Genomic DNA, 25,593 nt, shown 5'->3' on the forward strand with positions numbered 1-25,593 from the left:
TTTATACAAACGAATAATACAAGAACTAATATTTTTATACATATTTTTAGCATTTTAAATATTTTTCTTATTTTTTTTTTTTTAAGAATTTAACAATATGAATATTGAAAAATTGGTAGCAGATTTAAATGATATAGAAAATGAGTTTAATGAGGAACATAAAAGTGAAGATTTTTTGCATATAAGCCTAAAAAAAAATGATAGTTGTTGTATTTTGTCTGATGAAAATATTGTGAATTATTTTTCAATTTTTAACATAAAAAATGAATACAAAAAAGCTGAAATTAATTTAGAAAAAATACAATTAAGTATTATAAATAATTTAATTTTTTTACTAAAATTAAAAAAAAAATTATATGATCCCGAAATACTAAAAACTATTTTAGAATGCTTAAATATTAGCTTTAAAAATAAAAATGAGACAATAGAAAATGTTTCAGAAGAAAAATCCTTACATATATATAAACAGAATTTACTAAAAAATAAATATTTATTTTTAAAAATTCTACGAAAAATAAAAAACAAAAGTTTTTATCCTGATATAAAACAGTGTATTAAAGATGTTACAAGAGATGTATTTTCATTTAATAAGAGTATATATAATGGGAGTTTAGGATTTGAGACTATCTTATACTTATTATTTAAATTATTAAATAAAAATTTAAAGAGTGAAATGAAGAATTTATTATTAAGTTTCTTTTTATTGTGCATAATGAGTAGAACAAATAATAGTGTTGATATTTTATATATATTAGAATATTTTTATAAAAATAATAATTTTTCTCTTATTATTCCAAATACTTCTTATATATCACCTTGTGAAGTAAGTATATATAACAATATTATTATTTTGAAAACTAATGTAAAATATTTTATCAATATAATAGATCAAACTAATTTATCTTATAACTGTTATAACATCATTTATATTGATGAAAATTTAATTAGTGATAACTTTTACCTTTATATCTATAAAATTTTGCTAAAAGAAAAAAAATATCATTACATATTTAATAATAAATCATTTGAAAATTTAGATTTCTTTAATATTAATATGAATTATAGTAAGTTATGCAAAAATATAAATAATGAAAAAAATTTGAATAATATAATAAAAGAACAAAATAATGAATTTAATATGGGATATATTTCTGATAAAGAGGAATATTATCTAATTAATAAAGAAAAAATAAATGACAAAATAAAAAATGGAAAGAATGTTCAATCATTTATTGAAGATATAGAAATTTCTTCTAACTCCATTTATAATTTTAGTGACAATGAAATTGATATAAAAAAAATAAATGAACAAAACAGTTTTTATTTAAATATTAATAATGATTTAGATAAAAAAAAAAAAAATTTTTTTTATCAATATTTAATTATTGAATTAAATCAATAAAACATTTAGAGTAGTTTATTTTTTTCTTTTTAGCTTAAATTATTAATATTTTAAATGCATTTTTTCTTATGATATGTATATGGGTTTGTATTAGTTCTAAATATAATACTGTTATTATTCCAATTGTTAAATTATACTTATTATTATTATTACAAAATAAGTAATTTTAATTATTAGTCTTTTTAATTCCCTATAAAACTAATAAAGTGTATTATTTAAGTTAAGCAGACATATATTTGAACTAAAATCTAATACTTTATACAAACCATTTTTTTTGGTAATTTATACTAAGTGAAATTTTTAAGTGAAATGACTTTTTAGTTATATTTTTTTTTATTACAAAGTTTTACTATTTTTTACTTCAGACAATTTTTTTTTTTTTGAAATAATTTTTTCTTTTATTTATTGTCCAACATATTTTTTTTCAAAAGATGTTAATCTTATTTAAGAAAATTGAAAAATTTTTGCAAAAAAATTCATAGAGTATATTTTTATATAATTCTTTGATATACAAAAAATTTTAAATAAAAAAGTTTATTAATTTATTAATATAACTCTTTAGATAAATTAGCAAAAAAAAAAAAAAAGAGTAAAATAAACCTTTTTTTATATTAATTTATCAAAAAAAAAATAAATTTTATTTTATTTTATTTTAGTAATAACTTTTGTATTAATGTGAAAGTTTGAAAATTTATTATTAATATCTTGTGAAATTATATATTTCTTCATACTATATATGGAAGATTTTTTATTTTTATGTATAAGTCAAACTATTCTATTATTCTAGTTTTTTTAATTATTTTTTAATAATACTTTTATTTTATATTAATACTATATATTGTGTATGTATATATATTTTTTTATTTATTTTTTTTTTTTTTTTGAATAGTGTTTAGCCAAATACTTAGTTGAAGATACACATCGTGTTTTACGTATTATTTATTTTTTATTCTTTTTATTATATTTTATTTTTCTTTAATATAATTTAACATGCAATTATTTTTTTTTTTTGTGCATTTTTAGTTACATAATTAGGTTATAAATTAAAAAAAACAAAAAATTAAATAAAAATAAGAAATAGGCAAAAGAAAGAAATGCGATAAGTATCATATGCCCAGAAATATCGGTTGTAATTAGTATTGTGCATATTTTATTGAAACCTCAAAAAAATATGTATTTCGTATCAAGTGTAAGGAAATCGGAAAAAAAAATTTTAGTTTTTATAAAATAATATGATAAAAAAAGAAAAGGACAAATATATATTAAAAAAAAAAATAAAGTATAAAAAAAATAAAAATAAAAAGTAAAAAAAGTAAAAATAAAAAATAAAAAAAATAAAAATAAAAAATAAAATAAAACACAATTTATTTAAAAAAAAATACAGCAACTGCCTTAAAAAAAAAAAAATATAAAAATAAAAATAAAAATAAAAATAAAAAAATATTTTAATGTAAAATTAAATATTTCTTAAAAAAAAAAATTGAAAAATTAAAATTTTTTTTTTAAAAAAGATTTTAGAATTTTTCATTTCATTTAAATTAATTAAAATTTTTTAATTTTTTTAATTTATTTGTTTGTAAATACTAAATAATATAAAAATGGGAAAATTCAACTTATATTTAACAATATTTACTATTTCTTTGTTAAAATTTATACAAGCCAAAGATGATGCTAGTACGTAAAATATGTTTTTATTTATTACATATGTTTTTAATGAAAAAAAAATGATAATAAAATATATATGTTTAAAAGTATATTTTTATTTTATTTAAAAAAAAAAAATAGTTTAAAATATATGATACATTTAAAAATAATATATATATAAATATGCACGCACTTTTATATATGGACTTTTAAGTTTTATATTTATATATGTTTACATATACCCATTTCTTTTCTTTTTTTTTACTTATTTTATTTTACACATAATTTTTTTTTCTTTTCATAAACTTTTATGTATATTTAATTAGTTTTTAATGTATTTCACCTAATTTATTATTATAATTTTTTTTGTTTTTTTTTTTTTAGTCGAAGGGCCAGTTATAGGAATTGATTTAGGTACTACTTATAGTTGTGTTGGTGTATTCAAAAATGGAAGAGTGGAAATAATAAATAATGAGTTAGGAAATAGAATTACTCCATCCTATGTATCATTTGTTGATGGAGAAAGAAAAGTTGGTGAAGCTGCTAAGTTAGAAGCTACTTTACATCCAACACAAACTGTCTTTGATGTGAAAAGATTAATAGGTAGAAAATTTGATGATAAAGAAGTAGTTAAAGATAGAAGTTTGTTACCTTATGAAATAGTGAACAAAGAAGGAAAACCAAATATTAAAGTTAAAGTTAAAGATAAGGATACAACTTTTGCTCCTGAACAGATTAGTGCAATGGTGTTAGAAAAAATGAAAGAAATTGCTCAATCTTTCTTAGGTAAGCCAGTAAAAAATGCAGTCGTCACAGTACCTGCATATTTCAATGATGCTCAGAGACAGGCTACAAAAGATGCTGGCACAATTGCTGGTTTAAATATAGTTCGTATAATAAACGAACCAACGGCTGCTGCTTTAGCATATGGATTAGATAAAAAAGAAGAAACAAGTATTTTAGTATATGATTTAGGTGGTGGTACATTTGATGTTTCAATCCTTGTTATAGATAATGGTGTTTTTGAAGTTTATGCTACAGCAGGAAATACTCATTTAGGAGGAGAAGATTTTGATCAAAGAGTCATGGATCACTTCATTAAAATTTTTAAAAAAAAAAATAATATTGATCTTAGAAGTGATAAAAGAGCTATTCAAAAATTAAGAAAAGAAGTCGAAATAGCCAAAAGAAATTTATCTGTTGTCCATTCAACCCAAATTGAAATTGAAGATATTATTGAAGGGCATAATTTTTCAGAAACTTTAACAAGAGCAAAATTTGAAGAATTAAATGATGACTTATTTAAAGAAACATTGGAACCAGTTAAGAAAGTTTTAGAAGACGCTAAATATGAGAAAAGTAAAATTGATGAAATAGTTTTAGTAGGTGGTTCAACACGTATCCCAAAAATTCAGCAAATAATTAAAGAATTTTTTAATGGAAAAGAACCAAATAGAGGTATTAATCCCGACGAAGCTGTAGCATATGGTGCTGCTATACAAGCAGGTATAATTTTAGGTGAAGACTTACATGATGTTGTATTATTAGATGTTACTCCATTAACCTTAGGTATAGAAACTGTTGGTGGTGTTATGACACAACTTATTAAAAGAAACACTGTTATACCAACTAAAAAATCTCAAACATTTTCTACATACCAAGACAATCAACCAGCTGTATTAATCCAAGTTTTTGAAGGAGAAAGAGCTTTAACAAAAGATAACCATCTTTTAGGAAAGTTTGAATTGTCTGGTATTCCTCCAGCTCAAAGAGGTGTACCAAAAATTGAGGTTACATTTACTGTCGATAAAAATGGTATATTACATGTAGAAGCAGAAGATAAAGGAACAGGAAAAAGCAAAGGTATTACTATTACTAATGATAAAGGTAGATTATCTAAAGAACAAATAGAAAAGATGATTAATGATGCAGAGAAATTTGCAGATGAAGATAAAAATTTAAGAGAGAGAATTGAAGCTAAAAATAATTTGGATAATTACATTCAAAGTATGAAAGCAACAGTTGAAGATAAAGATAAACTAGCAGATAAAATTGATAAAGAAGATAAAGATACAATTATGAATGCCGTTAAGGAAGCAGAAGATTGGTTAAATAACAATTCAGAAGCAGATACAGAGTCACTAAAACAAAAATTGAAAGATGTAGAAGCTATTTGCCAGCCAATTATTGTAAAACTTTACGGTCAACCTGGTGCAGGTTCACCCCCACCAAACGCAGATGAAGATATTGAAAGTGATGAGTTATAATTTTTATATATCTATTTTTTTTTTTTTTTATATAATGGAATATATAAAATATAATTATTTAAAGTAAATAAATAATTTTATTATAAAATTTCTCTTGTATGAATAAATAAATGAAAATTTATATGTTTCTTTTTTCTATATAACATTTTTTTTTTTTTTGATTTATCGAGAGATTTTCTATTAAAATTTTATGATAATTTCAAAAAAGAAAAAGAAATAATACATAAAAAAAATTAAGTAATTTTGCAGTTGCAATATCATTGTAATGTATGTACATGAGAAGTAAATGAAAAGAACAAAAATAAGGATATATAATAATATTTCATTTTAATTTTTTTTATATATTTATCAATTTTTTAAATTATATATATATAGATACTGCATAAAATTAAAATAATTAAATTATTCTTTGAAAAGAAATCAAAGTTACAAAATATTAGTAGACTTTTCAAATACAAGAAGTAAAATGTATATAAATTAAAAATAATAATACTTCTAAAATTATTACAAATCTAATAAGCACTTTCACAGTGTCTACTTTTATTTCATATAAACATAGATAACAAGTGCTTTCCTTTTTATAAATAAAATTATTAAATTGATAATTTTTCTTTTTAAATTAAAATTTCATATTTAATTAATCTTTCCTTTTTAGTAAAAAAAATACTTAGAGTGTATTTGTACTTTTTGATCCACTGTAAAGTTAACTTTAATTATTTTTATTATATAATTATAAACTGCTTGTTTAAAAATATATTATTCATTTAAATACCTTTAGTCTGATTATATATAATAAATAAACTTATTAAAATAGAAAATAAACGAGAAATGCAAATGTGTAAAATTTACATAGAAGAATTAAGTATTCGGAAGCATTGATAAGATGTTTTGTTTATGCGTTGTGACTTTAAGTCAAATATACCTTATTATTAATAGAACTATAAACACTTTTAAGAAATTTGTTATTATTAGTTATTTTTTTTTTAATGTAACCCTTTACTTTTGAAGAAAAAGATATCTTCATATATTAAAATTCTAAAAATATTTCTATTATTTAAAAATAGAAATTTTTTTTGCATTTTAATCTTGCTTCAGTTGTAACACATTATAAGCATTTAACAGCATTTTGAATATTTAAATTTATGTATATTTATATAATTGCATAATTATAAAAAATATAAAAATGTATGTATACTTTTTGGCATTTTCATTTTATGATTAAAAAAAAAATAAAAAAATAAAAATTTTTACATTTTTTTCATTGTAGTTCTAAATATTTAAAAAAAAAAAAAAAAAAACTAAAAAATAAAATAAATACAATAATTTTTTTTTTTATAAAAATTATACTAAAATAAAAACAAGTAATACATAAAAAAAATATATATATATACACCAACTTTAATAAATCTGAAGAAATGTTTTATTTAAACTATTAATAACCTTAAATATATAAATGTATTTTATTTGTGTATCTGTTTACTTCAAAACTCTCTCTCTATATATATATATACAATTATCTTGAATTCATATATAATTTAAATATAAAAAAAAATTATAAATTATGTAATGCTTTAATGTTTATAAAATATATTCATTCACAAAATTTTTCAAAAAAATAAAATAAAATAAAATAAAGAATTAAAATCATTTCATATTTTTTGATAGAAATGATGATGCACCAATAAAAATAATTAATGAACCTATAAGTAAACCAACAGTACCAACAATTTTAACAAAGGTATCTTTATTTCCCATAGGGCCACTTGCAGGAATATCTATTAATTCAACCTTTGGTAAAGAGGAAACATATTGTAAAGAATTTAATTTATCAAGACCTCTTTTTGTTTTTAAATTAGTTTTATGTGTATAAATAACATCACCTTTTTTACTACTAATAAATTTTGTAACAATGCCATTGTTAGTTAATTCATGTAAACAAAAACCTATATCATTACTAAAAAAGACAGAATTAGATGATTTAATAGCTGGTTTTCCACTTGCCACAGCACCTGATCCACATGTTATGTGTGCAATATCATCATCCTCTATCACTTCCATATTATTGTCATGACCAGCAATATATAAATCTACTTGAGCATCTTTTAATAATGGTAATAAGTAATATGCTAAATAGGAATTTCCTCTTGATGATCCAGAAGAATAAATTGGCTGATCGCCTATTACAATTATGAAATCAGCAATTTTTTTTGCTACAGATAATTGAGATTTCAGATCATCCCATGCTCTTTCGTGAATATTTTTATAAGGAAAATTTGCTGATAAGATCCATGTATCAATAAAAATAAAAGCTGAAGCCATATCTTTATGACCAGTTTTAACTATTGATGGGCCTGTTGAAACAGTAAAATGTGTAAAGTAGTGATACCAATAATTTGGGATAATCCATTTAGGATATTCAGTTGCATCTTCTTCTTTTTCAATAGTGGTTTGTCCGTCTTTTTCTACATATATCCCTTGTCCTTTTAATACTTCGGAGTTATAATTACCTGCCCAGTCACGTGATCCTAATACTGTAAAGAAGGGCATATACATACTTCCATTTTCTTCTGCATATACGTCTTCATATAAACTTTTCCATGCAGGATCATTTAATCCTTTTACACCATCTAAAAAATTAGAACCTGGGCTTACTATAAATGTTACTCGTTCATTTTTAATATATTGTTTTAGATATTTTGCATTTAATAATTGAGATTTTGATTCTTTTCCCCAATCACCCAAGGATGCAAAACGTAATTGACATTGTATTTGGTAAATGGTTATAAAGAACAAGACAAAAAAAACATTGAACACTGTTTTACAAACATTCATATTTTGTGAATTAAAAATAAAAAAAAAAATATAAAAAAAATAAAATAAATATATATGATGATATTATAAAGAAATATTTTATGTATTAATTATACCAAAAAAAAAAAGTAAAATAAAATAAAATAAAATAAATAAATAAATAAATAAATAAATAAATAAAATAAAATAAAATAAAATAAAATAATTAAAATGTGGAAATTATTTTTTTTAATTTATGATAGTGTATTTATCAAGAAATAACCTAATATTAATATATGGAACAATAAATTCCCGTTCACACTAATTTTTAGCATTCAAAAAAAAAAATGCATATTTCAAGTAAACGAAATTGTACACACAAAATAGAAAAAAAAAAAAATTAATAACAAATATAGTAAAAATAACAATATATTATTAATAAATATGAATTCAATTGCAACACTATTTTTTTTTTTTTTTTTTTAAATATAATATATATATATATACATATATACAAGTAATATATACATAATATGTATACATATATTATGTATATATACAAGTAATTATATATATATAATATATATATGTTTTTTATATTATTTAAATATTTTTATTGAATATATTTATCAATTAATCTAATTTTCCTTATTAATTTTTTTTAATAATTTACTTCACACACATAAATGCCCCAAACGCACAAAAATTTTCTATTTTATATATGTGATTAATAAGAAATATTATATATAATGCTTACGCTGATAAAGATATGAATTATTTTGGAATAATTCCATTATAAAAGTTTACATTATCTCGCAGAAAATTAATATAAAATAAAAAAAAAAAGAATCTATTAGAGATTTTTTTATTTTTATTCTTACTGCTTTGCTTTATTTTTTTTTCAAAAGATTTTTTTTTTTCATTTACTATATTTTAAAAAATATTTTTACTCCACAATTTCAAAGAATAAAATAGTAAGGAAAAAAAAAAATTACGCTTAAAGGGAATTATAGTGCACTATAATGAATACTATAAATTTAGTATAAAAAACACTATAAAATATCGACAGAAAATTAAAAATAAAAATAAATAATAAAATTAAAAATTCCTTGTATTTGTAAGATAAAATAACTAAAAGATAAGAAACAATGTAAATTTTTTATAGTGTTTTTGTAATTTTACATTTTCTAAATATAGACAAAAAAAATATATTAATTTTTTCTTTAAAATTTGTATAAATTAGGAACAATAAAGGAAAATTTGAACATATATATATATATATATTTATATAAATTTATAAATATATATTTTTTTTTTTTTATATTCAAAATGAGACTTCTAAATTGTTTTTTATTAACTAATATAAATCCTAATGTATAATTTCGATTATGATTTTTACATTTTCTTTTTTATACATGTTATTTACAAATGAAAAAATACTTTTAATTTATATAGAAAATCAGTAAAAGAAAAATAAAAAAAAAAAATAAAAGAAACCACATATTAATATATATAAGTGTAATTTAAAATTTTACTAGCAATACTTAAAATTCTATTTAAACGGCATTTTATTTTCTTTTGTATATATTTCTTAATAATTAATTTTAAAGCGCCAATTTTAATATTATTTAAGTTTCTTATTAATAATGAAGATATTATTTTTCACTTTTAAGGGATATTTCTTTATATAAATTTTAATAAAGTTTTTCAAAAAGTATACACAAATTAGTAAGTTTAATGAAATGTAAAGAGAACTTTATTGTCTCCTTTTATAACCTTTCACTTTTAAGTGTTATCCTCATTATTATTTCATATACCATTAAATATTTCTTTGTATATAAAATACAGTAAAATTATTTAATAATTACAAGTGTTTACATTTTATTGAAATTTAATAAATTCTTTTAATAATATTTAATTCATATAGTCCTGGTGGGGTTTCAAAATGAAATTACTTGTAAATTACTCTCCATAAAAATAATATAATTTTGATAAATGCAATTATACAATGCTGTACTAAATCACATTTGATTTGAACATCTATTGGATTTTAAAAAAGAATATATATTTTAAAAAGAATTCTAACTTTTCATATGAAAAAAGAATGCAATGATTTCCTTTAAAAATATAGATCTTCATTAAAAAATTAAAATTGAGGAATATTCATTGCAATAATTAAAACTTTTAAATATTTTATATTTTAAAGTGAGATACATGAAAAAAATATATTAAAAATATAGCATATTCTTTTTTTTTTAATATACTTTTTACATTAAAAGTATGCAGAGGTTTGAAAAATTATAAACTGGTAAAAGAATGTAAAAATAACATAATTTTATAATTAATGACTGAAAAAAAAAAAAAAAAAAAAAATGCAAATTAAAGGATGCATCAATTACGTCATTCAGGCACTGAATTGCACATACAAGTATACATAAATATATATATATATGTTGATTCATTGAAGATATATAACAACAATTGTACATCTATCTTTAGTAGAAATTTTTTCATAAAAAAGTTATGAATTTTTTAAATAATAGAACTTACAAAATATAGAGGTTAATGTATTGAAAATATTATTTTATTCAAAAAGAAAATTGTTTATTCAAATATTTTTTCTATAGCAAGCTAAAATGCCTGAAGTAAGAAAACAAAATATGCATACTGTATTTTTTAAAGTATTTATCTTTCTCTATATATGTATATCTATCTTAAACTAGGAAAAAAAAGAGGAAAACAAAATTAAGCCTATAAATGTGGTGGCAAAAAATGATAAATTATTAAATGTAAAACCAAAAACTCCATATGGTAATATATTATTTTTTTTTGCTATTTTTTAATTTTTAATTCTTTCTAGTTTCATTTTGATTAATGTTCATAATTATTTCAGGAGCAAATCAAATGTTATATATGACCTTATCAGAAAGTCTTAAATATAAATATAACAAAAAAATAAGATATTTAACAAAAGAAGAGGTATATTTAATATATAAATTTTATTGTAAAGAGTTTAACTTAATTTTTTTTTTTAATATAAAATATTATAGAATATTTAGAATAAATTCATTTTATTATGTATATTTTTTCTATAATATTACTTTTTTTTATATGCAGTATATATTAATTTTTCTATTATATTTAAAATATATCTTTTTTTCAACTGTTTTCTTATTTTTATATACCTACTTCACAGGTAGCAGAACATAATAAAGAAGATGATGCATGGATAATATATAAAAATAAGGTATATGATATAACTTTATATCTGAAACATCATCCTGGAGGTAAATAATATAACATTTAAACCACGTAAAATAGAAAAATTTTATTTAATAATATATTTCATTTTATATAAAATAGATTAATTTAAAAACATAAATGAAATTATATAACTCATTCATTTTTTTTTTCTTATGTAATAATTTACAATTTTTATTATAGGAAAAAAGATTTTGCTAAATGAATCAGGTAAGGACATTACTGAATTTGTTCTAAAATTTCATCCATGGGTTAATGTTGAGGAAATTTTAAAACATACATTTATTGGTATAAAATTTTGTTTAATTTATAACAAAAAAAAAAAAAAAAAGGAAAAAAAAAATATAGTATATTACTAAAAAAAATTATTTTATTATTAAAATATAATTGCTTTTATTTATCTTAATTATAATAAATTTATGCATTAAAAAATTAATTTTCCTTCTTTAAAAGAATAAAACCAACATAGAAATGATTCATGTTACTTCTTCTATTCAATATATTGTATTACATTTTAATTTAGATTTACACTAATTTCAATATAATGTGTATTATTATTTTAACTTTTTAGGATACGTCAAGGATAAATAATAAAGCATATATATATAAGCATAAAAAATATGGTAATATTAATTTACATTTTTTTCTTGTTCATATAATAAATCAAGTATGTATTTATATTTTGAAACTTTGTTGTCTTTTGTAGCAGTTACTGTTACATAAGAGTTTCTATTACCAGGAATACAACCACTTACTAATATTTCATTCCTCTCTAAATTCAAACCTAATAATTTTAAATTAATCATAGTCCTAAATTTATTTCCATCTTTTCCTGGCATTTTTTTACCTTTTAAAACTCTTCCAATATGAGTAGATGCTCCAATTGATCCTGGTTTACGATGATGAGAACTTCCATGAGTCATTGGACCTCTAAAAAAAAAAAAATATAAAAGTGAACAATATTTTTATCTTTATCAGAATACTTCGCTATTGTTATTTATAATTATGCATTTATTTATTAAAATATAAAATAAGTTATAATTTTTTTTAATTATTTAAAAATTTATATTATTTTTTATTAATTAAAGTACTCATATATGGATAAATATAACATTATTAGTATAAAGCATTTGTATATATTAAAATATTGCATTATTAATATAAATTAAAGAATTTACATACATCAAAATATTATATAATTAGTATAAATCATAAATTAAAATATTTACATCAATTTAAATATTTCATTATTATTATAAATTTATATTAATATTGTATAATTTGTTAAGATGATATATATATTTAAAATTTAAGTTTTTATATTATTTTTTTTGGATAAAACAATTTTTTTTATGCTTTTATATATATATATTTTTTTATATTGTATTAATTACTATATGATAATAAAAATTTAATTTAATAATTTTCTAATATGTAACATATATATTACCTATGAAATCCCCATCTTTTAATAACTCCACAAAATCCTTTTCCTTTTGTCAATCCTCTAACATTTACATATTTGTAATTATATAAATACGAAACGTCAATTATTTGTCCAAGGACAAAGTTTTGAGGAGGAGTTAATATTAAGCTGCAAGTATTTTTAAAATTACAACCAACTTTTGAGATCTGACCTAATTCGGGTTTCAAAATCCATCTACTTTCATCCAATGGTTTACCATATGCTATAGCCGCTTTTCCAAAATCCAAAAATCTATATATAACATTTGGCATTATTTCAATTAGAGTAGCAGGCATTAATTGGCCATTAGGTGAAAATATTGAACGCATCTCTATTTTTTTCCCTCTTATTTGTATCTAAGTTATAATGAATTTTATTTATACAATAATTTATTCATATAATATATATTTATTAATTAATTCATTTAAATAGTAATAGAACATATATGTTTTTTTTTCTTACTCTGTCTAATTCATCCTTATATGGAATATCCTTTAAATGTTCTTGAGGATCAAATGGATCTCTTGCAATAACTACTTTTTTTATCATATTAAATTGAAAGCTTCTTCTACTTTTAATCTGTAATTATTATGAAAATATACATAATTATCTTATATTTTTTAAAAAAATTAAAAAGAAGAAAAGGTATCTTCATTTTTTAAATAAAAAAAAATAATTTCTATTACGTTTTTTTCTTTATTTATCCCATTGTAATACCTTAGATAATTTCCATTTTTATCAAAAAAATCTATAAATTTAAAAAAAAAAAAAAATTCACTTTAAATAACTAAAACAGTATAAAATAACAAAAAAAAAAAGAAAAACTATTTGTAAAAACAAGGTTATTACTTTTTTCCGAGCAGTTAAAATTACTTAAAATTTTATAGTTATATGAGCATTGAAAAAATGTGGAAAAAATAAAAATTACGTTTATAAAGTGCCAATGCATTATATATTTTCATTTCTACATAAATTTATTATATAGCTATATATTATAGTATATCTATAAAGAATTTATGAGTATAGATTTTTTCATGGCGTAAGCATTTTTTTTTTTTTTTTTATTCAAATAAGATAAAATATATACCTAATAAATTAAAAACTAGAAAATTACAAACAATTAAATGTATAATTTAAAAAAAAAAAAAAAAAAATTTCAATATCTCATAGATTCATAATAACTTATATTACAAAATATCACAATGCATTAATTTTGCGCATACATATTTTAATGCTTCTAATTTAAGAAAATAATAATAAATAAAAATATATAATTTTTGAAATAGTTTAAAATAGAAAAGTTTTATTAAAAAAAAAAGTAGAATTAAATATTTATAAAAGAAAAATATTTTTGTTTTTTGTAATTCTTTTAACGCTTTTATTTACATGTTCATTACAAAGATATATAATTTCGATGAAATATATTTTTTTTTTTTGAAATTTGACTTTACCATTAAAAAAAATATTGAGAAATAAGTTAAAATTTCCTATATACTTAATTTGTTCCCCCCTCTCCCTTAACAAAATTTCATAATAAATAAGATAAAATAAGTTAAAATTTTATATTTATATAAAAGAGCATGAAAAGATTTTTGAAGAAAAACAAAAATGAGACAAAGAAATATATAATTAAGTCAAAATGAGTTTATTTTTGCTTATAAAAAAAAAAGTAATTAAAGCTTTTGTTACATTAATTTCTAACTTATTAAATGAAAAATATAAAAAGAAATAATAATTTATGTTTAAATAAAAAAAATATATCTTTGTGTAAAATCAAAGAAAAAAAAAAAAAAAAGAAATATTAAAATGATTTATTTAAAAAAAAATAAAATCATAGAAAAAAAAAAATTATGAATTTAAAAAAATTAATTTATAATTTATATTTTAATTTAAAAAAAAAGGTTTTTTTTATAGATGATTTAACATATTCATAATTTTTTTTTTTACTGTAATGATGAAGCATTTAACTTTTCAGCAATTAAAAATTGCAAATTAGCTAGATTAGATAAATAAGAAATCATTAAATTATCTTGTAAAATATTTTCATTTAATGAATCAAATTTTTCTAATGATAAGAACGTATCATTTGATAAAACTTTATGTAAATATCTACCAACACTTAAATTTCCTTTTTTTTTTTTGTCTACAACATCCTGAACATATGATTTACATTGTTTTAACATAATTAATAACTTTTTTAATGAAATTTCGTTCATATCACTTATAGCATTTTCAGAATTATTAGCAATATTATTATTATCTTTGTCTTTGCTTAACGTTAATTTATCTTTATATTGTAAAACTTCAGCCCTTTCTACATTACAAGGTAATAATTCTATTTGAATCTCATGGAAATGAACAAAGTATTCTTTAACTAAGGAGATAGGTAGTTGTACAAAAGCTTTAATATTTAAAAAACCACTTTCTAATGCTGCATCAACTAATAAGTGAATTGGTTCATTTAACGGTGAATGAGGATAAAATTTTGAAATTGAATTATGTTCTTTGAACCATCCATGTACAGCACATGATAATTCTGACAATTCAGAACCCGAACAAAACCATCCAACTACTTGATCTCTTGGACGAATTTTTTGTTTTAATTCATACATAGTTTCATGATGATCTTTAATAATTTGTAAAAAACCCTAAAAAAAATTATATTCAATTATAATTTATATATATATATATGCTATATATTTTATAAAAATATGTTATATTTATGTAATTTATATATACCCCTTCATTTAATGAATGTTTATCAACAAAACAATCTGAAATTTCAATTAAATTAGTATCAATAATTGATCCCATTAAGGTTCCAATAACATGAGTTTGATCTTCATCTCTTCTTATATATGCATCTAAGATGGTAAAAATAACAGAAGGATGAATAACACATTTAATACTCGTATGTGGTAATATATCAAAATGCTGTGGTACTTTATCCTTAAATAAACCACTTAATGTTTTAAAATTATAACGATTCACACTCATTTTTTTTTCTCCTTTTCGTTCAAAATATATATATATATATATATTTAATAGTAATACTTTATATACTAACAATTTTTCTTTTAATTAATTATATAAAAAAAGAATAATATTATTATACAATAAATATTTATATATAAAAAAAAATTATGTTTTACAATATTAAAAAAAAAAAAAAAATTACATAATTATGTATTTTACAAAATCATATTTTTATTATAAACATAACTTTAAAAAAATTAAGAAATCATTAAAAATAAAAAAATTGTAAAAAATAAAAAAAAATTATATATTTACAATTTTGCTTATGTATATAAATATACTTAGTAAAACTAATTAAAAGAAAAAAAAAAAAAAATTTAATCTGATAAAATTTTTTCAATGTATTAATAAGCATCAACTAAAATTTGTGATAATTTAAAAAAAAATTTATTATATTTTTTGAAACATTATATCAATGTTAAAAGAAAATTCTTTTATTTAGTTTTTTATTATAAAAAAGGAATTGCTGAATTAAAGGTACACTAAATTTTTTTTTTTAAAGTTACAGTATAGAAAAAACTTCACCTCCTCCATTGCAAAGTTTATTCATGAATATGTAAAATATATATATTTATATATGAACAATAAAATATATAAAAAAAACACATGTATCAATAATATATATATATATATATATATATATATATATATATATATATATATATATATATAATTATAAAAATAAATACAAATAAATTTAAAAGCAAATATAAATGTTAAAAAAAGTTCAAATAAAAATTCAATTTTAAATTTGTATAATTCAAAAGAAAAAAATATATATAGTGTTTTTCTTATTATTAAAACATCTTTTTATTTATAGAATTAATTTTTAAGTATGTAAAATAAAAAATAAAATAATTGAAACAGTCGTTTTAGTATTTTCTTTTAAATATATTCTATTTTTCTATGTATATTATTAAGCTTATTTTCTAAATATTTAAATATGGAAATCCATATAATGAAGTTTTTAATTCATCAGTTTTTATTATTATTATCATTTTATTATTTCTTTAGTAGTATATATTTTTTACAATATAGTTTTTCCTTTAAAAAATTAATTTAGAAAATAATAATAAAAAAATCTTTATTCTAATTCTCTGTTCCTTTCTTCTTATGATTATATCTGTCTATTTCTTAAAAAAAAAAAAAAAAACGTACAAATGAAAAAAAAAAATAAAATAAAATAAAATCTTAATATAATGATTTAATATAATAAATATAGTTTATAATGTATTTAAATTAATGATTAAAATACAAATTCAGTTATTTTTATTTTATTTTTTTTTTTTTTAAATATAGAACTAATTAAAAATATGGAAATAATTATAGAAAAAAAATTTAATTACATTAGTAATTTTAATATATTTATTTACTTTTTTTTTTTTAAATAAAAATAAAATGCCATGTAGTTTTTTTCTTTGGTGATCTATTGGTTTTTATTTATTTTTTTTTTTTTTTCTATTAAAAAAAATATAGAATACATAACCCCTTCAACATGAAAAGTTTTTATTAAATGCATAAGAATGACAGTTATAATTTTTATTATTTTATTAATTGAAATAACATTAGTAAATAATTATAATAATTATAACTCTATAGATAAAATAGAATTGCAATCTAATAATTCTAGTGTATCTATATCATATGATAAAAAATATGAATACCTTGTTAACACATCTGAAAAAAATAACAGGGTAATATGTGTAAAAAAAGAATATAATAATTTAATATATTATGAACATGATAGTCAATGTGATCCTCAAAATACCTTTACATTTTCTTTTAATTCTACATTTAAATTTGATGAAGATTTTTATTTATCCTATAAAAAAAGTAAAGAATCTTTTATTAAAACAAACATAACACCAAATTTAGCTATCGGATCATGTATAAGTTGTTTTTTTCTTGATGAAATGAATTTACTAAGCATATATGGATATACATTTATTTATAAAAATTCCAGTGAAACTGAATATAAAAACTATTATAAAAATATTATTGATATTAATTATAATTTAGATAAAAGTAGAAGCACATTATATGAAGTATCCAATAATAAAGGGTTCAAGAACGGTGATATTGTAATCTCAAAACACAATGAAATGTTAAAAAATAATAATGAAAATAAAAAAAAAAAATGGGTCTATGAAGAATCAAATTCACAAAGGAATACTAATTTGGAAGAAACAAATTTACTCTATAGTGATGAAAATTTAATATTGCAAAATTTTTTAAAAGAAAATAGGATACATTATACCTATGATGAAATACGAAAAAGTAAGCCCTATAATACAAGTATTGAAAGTATAAATTTTCAAAATAGAAATTCCTTTAATGAAAAAATGGTAGATGATTTTTTCATGCATTTAAAAGCAAAAGAAAGTAATTATGATAAAAAAGATCTTACATTATTCGATAATAAAAATATTTTTGATTTAGAAAAATTAAAAAATCTCATTTTAGACAGTAAGGACTGCAATTTTTTAAAAGAAGATATAAATAAAAAAAAAATTTGGTCAAATATTATCTTTGCTAGCTCATTTACTAATTTAAAAATACTATCTCACCTAAATAACTACAGCGGAACATATGATGAATTTAGATATTTTTCATTTGATAAAATCTACAAAAAGAGAAAAGTAAATGATTTTATATCTATTACTTTAGATTTAAATAACAAAGAATATTTGCAGAATAATAATGTATTTATTTTAATAGCTAACTATGAGATCAAGTTTTTAAATAAATTAAATTTTTGTTCTAATATTTTGAGTGATGATCCTTCAAATGCATACATAAAGAATCATAATATAATTGCAAAGTACAAAGAAATAAAAAATGAATATATGTCAACAAATGCAGACAACATAGTATTTCTGATAAAAGCTTTATATTATAATAACGAAATGCATCTATTTCTAATTGATGATATTAGAGGTTTTGGTGATCCTATGAAATTAAGTGTTCCTTTTTTTTTCTTAATTTCTCATTCATACTTTTCAGAGTTTACACATTTTTTTTTAAAGGATAATATAATCGGGTGGATTAGGAGAAATAAGATATTATATGTCAAAACTATGAATAAAATTTTTAAATACTTTAAAAAGTAATAATAAAAAGAAAAAGAAAAAATATTTTAAAGAAAGCAATATTTAAAGATTTTTTTCTAATTTTATTTTTTTAATTATCGATACCATTTTAAATAACATATATATATATATATATATATATATATATATATATATATATTATTTAAATTACATATTTTAGTTATGAATTATTACATTTGTATATATATATATTATAATTTCTTATTTTATTTATTAATATGCCATAATCCTTTAAAATATATATATATATTATATATTTATCAATACAAATTATTATTTTCAAAAAGCTATTTTTTCTTTTTATAAAATAGGAGTATTACTTATTCTAATAAAAAGTATGATGTCATAACCATAGAAAACAAGATGATCTCTAATATATATCTACTATGCTTAAGTCATAATATTTTTAAATATGTAATATTTGCAAGATATAATCCATTAAAAAATTATAGTTTACATAAAAATATAAATTTTGAAGCAATTCTTCTAAATATGATTAGTAATTTTACAAATGAGGAATTGATAAACCATAAAACTTTTTTTAAAAAAATTACAAAAAAAGAAATTACTAATTTAACCGATAAAAAGAAAATACAAAGAATGGATGTATATGAGGTATTTATAATACCATCTGATAATTATGTAAAATTTCAAAATATTCTGTCAAAATTATTCAAGGCATTATTTGACTGCGGAGGTAGGCATATTTCAAAGTTGCTAAAAATTGTAATTTTAAGATCACATTATGATATGTTGTATAGTTTTAATTGTTATAACTTTCAATTGTATAGCTTTTTAATTAATTTTCTAGATTTACATGAATATTTTTATGAGTATACAGATCTGAATGATTTATTCAAAGAAAGTCAAAAAATTTTAATAGAATTAGTAAAAAAAAAAATTTCTATAGATTATATAAAATATATATAAGACTTTTAATTTTCATTATATTTTGCTTTTGTTCCTAATTTTATAATAAACATTTTTTTTTTGATATTTTTATTGGTTATTTTTTCTTTTTAATGTTTTTATAAAATAAAAAGACTAATTAAAAATATTTCATTTTATATTTTATATTTCTTTACATATCATAATATAGGTTAAATTAGTACTTGATGAAATGAATAATTTGATTCCTTTCAATGAAGACAAGAATTTGATTAAATATCTTATAATTATTCTTTATTTTGGAAATGATGTAAAAAAAAAGAAAAAATTAATAATTATTATATATATACTCACATACATTTAAAAATTAAATAAATTACAATAACTACAAAAAAAAATATATTTATACAAATAAATTTATTTATTTATTTTATTTTTTTTTTATTAAGATGTTTTGTCTAGATAAAGAAAATTCTATTTATATACAACTTATTTATGAATTACGTCATTTAAATGTTCATCATGCCATAATATTAGCTTATCTATCTGGAGATAAACTTGGTACTTTGTGTTTAAGAAAAAATGAAATAGAGCAAAATAAAAGTTTAGAAATAGATACCAAATTTAATTATGATATTTATGATGATGATAATATTTATTTAAAATATGGATGCCCACGTAAATGCAATATTAATGATTTTTCTTCTATATTTTTGAAAAAATTTGAAAAAAAATATTTTGGTGATTTTCATATGACAATAAGATCAACCAATGAATATACTTTAGGAATAATTCTGGTTACATTTATGGCATCAGTTGTTTTTATAGTAGGAGAGTTGGATGAAAAACTGAAGAGAATTTATGTATACAGAATTTTTAAAAACATATTTATAAAAAATTATGCTTATAATATAACAAAATATTACACTTTCTGGAATGGTAAGCTTTATGCTTTTGAACAATATGAGCCTGAATGTATACTTTTATTTAATAAATATGATTTATATGAAAAATATTACTTCTCCAACATGATTACTTATTCTTTAAAAATTTATAATTTGAATAATTTAAAAAATTATAAATTAAACATGTTAAAAACATATAATGAGAGTAGCAATTTAAATAATAATGATAACCTAATTAATTATTTTCATGTAAAAAATGATACATGCTTGTGTGATAAAAATATGATAAATCAACCTAAAAGTGATTTTGTTGTAAGTGAATATTTACAGTTAAGGTATAACTTCATGGAAAAAATGAAAAAAAGAAATCATGAATTATATGAAAAAATGTTAAATTATAATTTTTTTAATGATCCTTTGGATATATCATATAAAACAAAACATTTTCAACATGAAAAAATGATAAATATTTGTAAGGATATAAATTTTGAAAAAGAGAATTTATGTTTATTTCATAAGTCCAGAATAATATTAACATATTTATATTTATTGTCTTCTTCACCTGATTTAATTTTTTATGTGGTTAGTCCTCTTATTTTTATAAAGCCCTATGAACATTGTGACGAATATGATATACCATTAATTTTAAATAATATGCTTAAAAATAGAAATTTCTATAAAAAAAGTGCAAAAATATGTATAAATTATGCATTTGCTCATTTTATATCAGTTAGAGACAAAATAAGTAACTTAGTAGTTACTGCTAAAATAAGTGGAACGATGGTTAATGTTAGTAAAAGAAATTTGTTATTAATTTTGCCTTTAAGCAAAAGGATAGATATATTAGACTACTCAAAAAATAATGAATATGACATAAAGGAAGGAATATTGAATGAGTATTTTATATTAGGGAATCCATATACTCCAATTAATATTATTTCTTATAGATTTCAAGATTATGATGAAGTAAAAAAAAATTATCATATTACTATTTCTGGTGCTTTTATTAAGCAGTTTGATAAAAAATACGTAACATATAATACCATAACAAAAAAGTATAATGAAAAAATTCAGTGCACTGAAAACCATGCCTTTGAAATTAATGGAAGAGTTTTATGTTTTTGTAGCATATTATCAAAGAAGACTAATAATAAATGCCTGTATCCTTATTGTGAACAAAGCAAAAAATTTTGCTATGAAAATGAAGAATGCATAGATGGTAAATGTGTATGCATTGATGGATATTCAAGGAATCCTATGAGTTCTTTATGCGAAAAAAATAATGAATGTATGCTACACGATGATACCTGTGAGAGTCCAGGGTATTGTGTACTTGCAAAAAACAGATATATATGTTTATGTCCTTTTCCATATGTTAGGGTATTAAAAACTTGCTTGCATCCTTTAAAAGGAATAGAAATAGGTTTGTTTGTTTTTAATAACTTTGAAAATGAATCTTCAAATGATGAAGATAATGCATCGAAAAAAGAAAAATTTTATACTAATGTTTTTGGATCTATGTCTGAATATATTAAAGCCTCTGTTAATTATGTAAATAAAAAAGAAAAAATTAATATTCATATATATAGTTTTAGAATAAATTATCATATAGTAATTGAAGTAATTTAAAAATTCCATTATGATTCTTTTTTTTTCTTTTTTATTAGATTATAGAACCTGATTTAAAATCAAGAATTTATGTTAAACCTATAAAAAAGATGAAAAATGGAATAAAAGTGACTATAATAATATATCAGAGAATTGATCCTAATGAACCAACACCAATTGAAGTATTTAATAATTTTTTAAATCAATTAACTGATTCTACTTCTGCTTTAAATAATGGATTCTATTCATATTTTGCTCGCTTTACATATATAGAATACGTAGTATCCTTTTCTAAAAATGAGACTATTTCATATCTTTATCAAAATTTAATAAAATACATACCAAGTCTCTTTGTAAAAGTTTTAGAGGTTGATATGTTTAATGACATATCAATTATTGCATGTTTTAATTTTATAATTTTAATTGTTGTTACTCTTCTATTACTTTTATATTTTTTATATTTGTTTATCAAAATAAAGTTTTTCCAAAATGAAAGAACAAAAACATTTTAAGTTATTACAGAATAAAAGGAAAAAAGAAAGAAGAAAAAAAAAAAGTAATAAAATTAGTATGAAAATAAAATAAACTATTAATTTTAAAGGGAATAAAGGTTGGAATCTTATTTTTTGAAGGATAATATATTTTCTGGAAAAAAAAATAAAAAATAAAATAATTTAATGTTAATTTTTCATTCAATTTTTGTGATAACAATTTGACTTAGATTTAAATTAGTATTTTATTCTATTTTTTTTAAATTATTTTACTTTATGATAAATGTATTAAAAAGAGAATAAAACATTTTTTAATAACTTTTTAATTCATAATTTTGTTTAAAATTTTATAAAATAAATTATTTTACTATGTTTATTTATTATTAATTTAAAAAATTATAAAAAAAAGGTTAAGTTTTTAAATAAAAACTTTATCATATTTATATTATAAATAAATATAATATTGTCTTATATTTCTATACATGAATATTTTTACTTTCAAAAGGAATTTTACAATATTCCTAACTAAAAATTTGGTTATATAAATTTTTATTTAGCTTATCTTTTTTTTTGATAACAAAGAGATATATTTTCGAACAGTATAATTCATATTACTTTTAATGTATTATCTTTTTATAATAAAAATAATATTCCGGTAATATATTAAAACTATGATAATTAATTATCACCATACAATTTTTTTTTTTTTCATTTACTAAAGAGCATAATACTATATTTCTATAAGTATATATTTTTTTAGATAAATTGTAAATGGACTAATACCCATTAATCATATTCTATAAATTTACGGAATTCATAAACATAAATTTAATTCTGAAAATTTTAAACAAAACAGAAAAAATTTAAGATTATTTTTTATAAAAAAAACCTCTTTAATATTATAATTAATCATTAATTAAAGAATATGTTTATTAAAATAAAAAAAAAAAAAAAATACATATCTATTACTCAGAGTTTTACATAACTGAGTTTTTCTCTTATAAGATGGAAATTTATATAAGTAATGTATGAACATCTTTATAATAATAGAAGATACCATACATGGAATACTATTTAAAAATAAAAAGATTATGTAAAATATGTATTTATGCATTTTTTTTTCTTTTTTGGGATTTGGAGAATGAACCTATATTTCATATTTAATATTTTAATATGAATAATCAAAGGAAAAATTTAATTTTTTGTTAAAAAAAATTAGTATTACATTGGCATAATGCATCATATATGTGTATACATTAGTAAAAATTAAAAGTATGCAAATGCATATACGTAAATAAAATATTATTTCTTCTTTTTAATAAAAAAAAAAAATATAAAATAAAGTAAAATAAAAATTATTCTCATAATGTAATTATTAAAATTAAAATATTTATGTATGTATATATATATATATATTTTTTTATATATGCATGCAAAAATACTCAATTAGTGATAATTTTTTACGAATTTTTGCCCCATGAAAAACCAAAAAAAAAAAAATATAAAAAAAAAAAAATTAAATTAAAATAATTTAAAATTAAAAATTAAAAAATATATTTTTTTTTTTTTTTTAATATTATATCTTTTTTACATTCCTTTTTTTTATTTTTAAAAAAGTCATTTTATTATGAAAATTTATCTTATGTATCATTGTTTTTGAGTATTTTAATTTTACTTTTGTGTGTAATTTATTCTTTAAACAATTTTTTTCCTTTTTTTACATTTCATTACTTTGATTTTCTTTACAAAATTTTTTTTTTTGGGGATTTTTGTTTTTATACTAGGATGTAGTTCTATTTTTCTTAAGTTTTTTTTTGGAAAAGTATTCTTTTTAGAATACAACAAAAAAAAAAAAAAAAGAAAAAATGATCATGGAAATCCTAAATAAGCATGGGAAGAGATTCTCACCCTGAACCCATTTAGTAGCTGATTTTTTTCTCATAAGTACCTGAATAATTACGATTATAAGAAAATTAGAGGAAAGAAAACAATAGCATATGGTTTGATCTTCTAATTTTTTTGTAGTAATTAAACACGAACATGAGGTCGTATATTGGAAAAGGGCGGAAGTTAGCAACAGCGCTATCAATTTAAGCTCATTTTCTTTCTGCATATGTAAAAAAAAAATCTGGAAAATTAACTTTTTTTAGTATTTTTTTTTTTTACAAATACTACAGAAAGATCCATATACTTCAATCAGTCTACCCAATGTTGCGCTATTTTATCTCTCAAGTCAGCCAGGAGATAGAGCTGTATCTTTTTCATAAGTTTCTCATGTTTTTTTTTAACTTATTTATTCATGCATAATAATATATGAATAAATAAGTTAAAAAAAAACATAAGAAAAATTTAATGAAAAAGAATACACACGGAGAATTAATATATTATTATATATAATGTATTTTTTCGAAGTAAGAAAGAAAATTGTATTTAATTTATTCAATACAGTTCTCTTTTTATGATGGCTGGAATCTATCGGCATTTTTTATAAAAGTTACATTAAAAAGTTACTGTAAAAATAAAAAATGTTTTAGTTTCATGGTGCAGTTAACTCTGCGTGAATACAATAACAGGTTGTTTCATTCCATACATGAATGCGATAGAGAACAAAAGGCTAAGATGCTTTTTCATTCCAAAAAGTTATCGAGATTCGTTCTGCCTAAAAAAAGTTCTAAAAAAAATTTTTCTTTAGAATAAATGCACATCATTTAAAAATGGGTTTCAGG

General features: G+C 18.9%; 7 protein-coding genes and 1 non-coding gene across 8 annotated transcripts; 5 read left to right on the forward strand and 3 right to left on the reverse strand.

The window, feature by feature from the left end:
* Positions 1-97: 97 nt before the first annotated feature.
* PRELSG_0715300 (conserved Plasmodium protein, unknown function) lies at positions 98-1,402 on the forward strand (the record flags this gene model as incomplete). The annotated part of the gene is made up of 1 exon (XM_028675848.1): positions 98-1,402. The coding sequence occupies one exon, from the start codon at positions 98-100 to the stop codon at positions 1,400-1,402; it is 1,305 nt and encodes a 434-aa protein (XP_028532396.1).
* A 1,598-nt stretch (positions 1,403-3,000) lies between these two features.
* Positions 3,001-5,313, forward strand: HSP70-2 (heat shock protein 70, putative; the record flags this gene model as incomplete). The annotated part of the gene is made up of 2 exons (XM_028675849.1): positions 3,001-3,076; positions 3,431-5,313. The coding sequence occupies 2 exons, from the start codon at positions 3,001-3,003 to the stop codon at positions 5,311-5,313; spliced, it is 1,959 nt and encodes a 652-aa protein (XP_028532397.1).
* A 1,644-nt stretch (positions 5,314-6,957) lies between these two features.
* On the reverse strand, positions 6,958-8,145 carry GAP50 (glideosome-associated protein 50, putative; the record flags this gene model as incomplete). The annotated part of the gene is made up of 1 exon (XM_028675850.1): positions 6,958-8,145. One exon carries the CDS (start codon positions 8,143-8,145, stop codon positions 6,958-6,960), a length of 1,188 nt encoding a protein of 395 aa, XP_028532398.1.
* A 2,594-nt stretch (positions 8,146-10,739) lies between these two features.
* PRELSG_0715600 (cytochrome b5-like heme/steroid binding protein, putative) lies at positions 10,740-11,955 on the forward strand (the record flags this gene model as incomplete). The annotated part of the gene is made up of 6 exons (XM_028675851.1): positions 10,740-10,748; positions 10,827-10,914; positions 10,997-11,082; positions 11,300-11,390; positions 11,548-11,652; positions 11,936-11,955. The coding sequence occupies 6 exons, from the start codon at positions 10,740-10,742 to the stop codon at positions 11,953-11,955; spliced, it is 399 nt and encodes a 132-aa protein (XP_028532399.1).
* A 38-nt stretch (positions 11,956-11,993) lies between these two features.
* PRELSG_0715700 (50S ribosomal protein L3, apicoplast, putative) lies at positions 11,994-13,778 on the reverse strand (the record flags this gene model as incomplete). The annotated part of the gene is made up of 5 exons (XM_028675852.1): positions 11,994-12,294; positions 12,815-13,185; positions 13,292-13,408; positions 13,516-13,577; positions 13,679-13,778. 5 exons carry the CDS (start codon positions 13,776-13,778, stop codon positions 11,994-11,996), a joined length of 951 nt encoding a protein of 316 aa, XP_028532400.1.
* Positions 13,779-14,772: 994 nt separating this feature from the next.
* On the reverse strand, positions 14,773-15,826 carry PRELSG_0715800 (eukaryotic translation initiation factor 3 subunit 5, putative; the record flags this gene model as incomplete). Its single annotated transcript, XM_028675853.1, has 2 exons — positions 14,773-15,477; positions 15,569-15,826. 2 exons carry the CDS (start codon positions 15,824-15,826, stop codon positions 14,773-14,775), a joined length of 963 nt encoding a protein of 320 aa, XP_028532401.1.
* A 1,562-nt stretch (positions 15,827-17,388) lies between these two features.
* On the forward strand, positions 17,389-22,888 carry PRELSG_0715900 (conserved Plasmodium protein, unknown function; the record flags this gene model as incomplete). The annotated part of the gene is made up of 5 exons (XM_028675854.1): positions 17,389-18,971; positions 19,287-19,863; positions 20,075-20,173; positions 20,313-22,319; positions 22,436-22,888. The coding sequence occupies 5 exons, from the start codon at positions 17,389-17,391 to the stop codon at positions 22,886-22,888; spliced, it is 4,719 nt and encodes a 1,572-aa protein (XP_028532402.1).
* A 1,835-nt stretch (positions 22,889-24,723) lies between these two features.
* PRELSG_0716000 lies at positions 24,724-25,410 on the forward strand. The gene has a single exon (XR_003699260.1).
* The last annotated feature ends 183 nt before the right edge of the window (positions 25,411-25,593 follow it).

The sequence above is a fragment of the Plasmodium relictum genome, assembly GCF_900005765.1.
Source record: "Plasmodium relictum strain SGS1 genome assembly, chromosome: 7".
In the NCBI taxonomy this organism is placed as follows: Eukaryota; Apicomplexa; class Aconoidasida; order Haemosporida; family Plasmodiidae; genus Plasmodium; species Plasmodium relictum.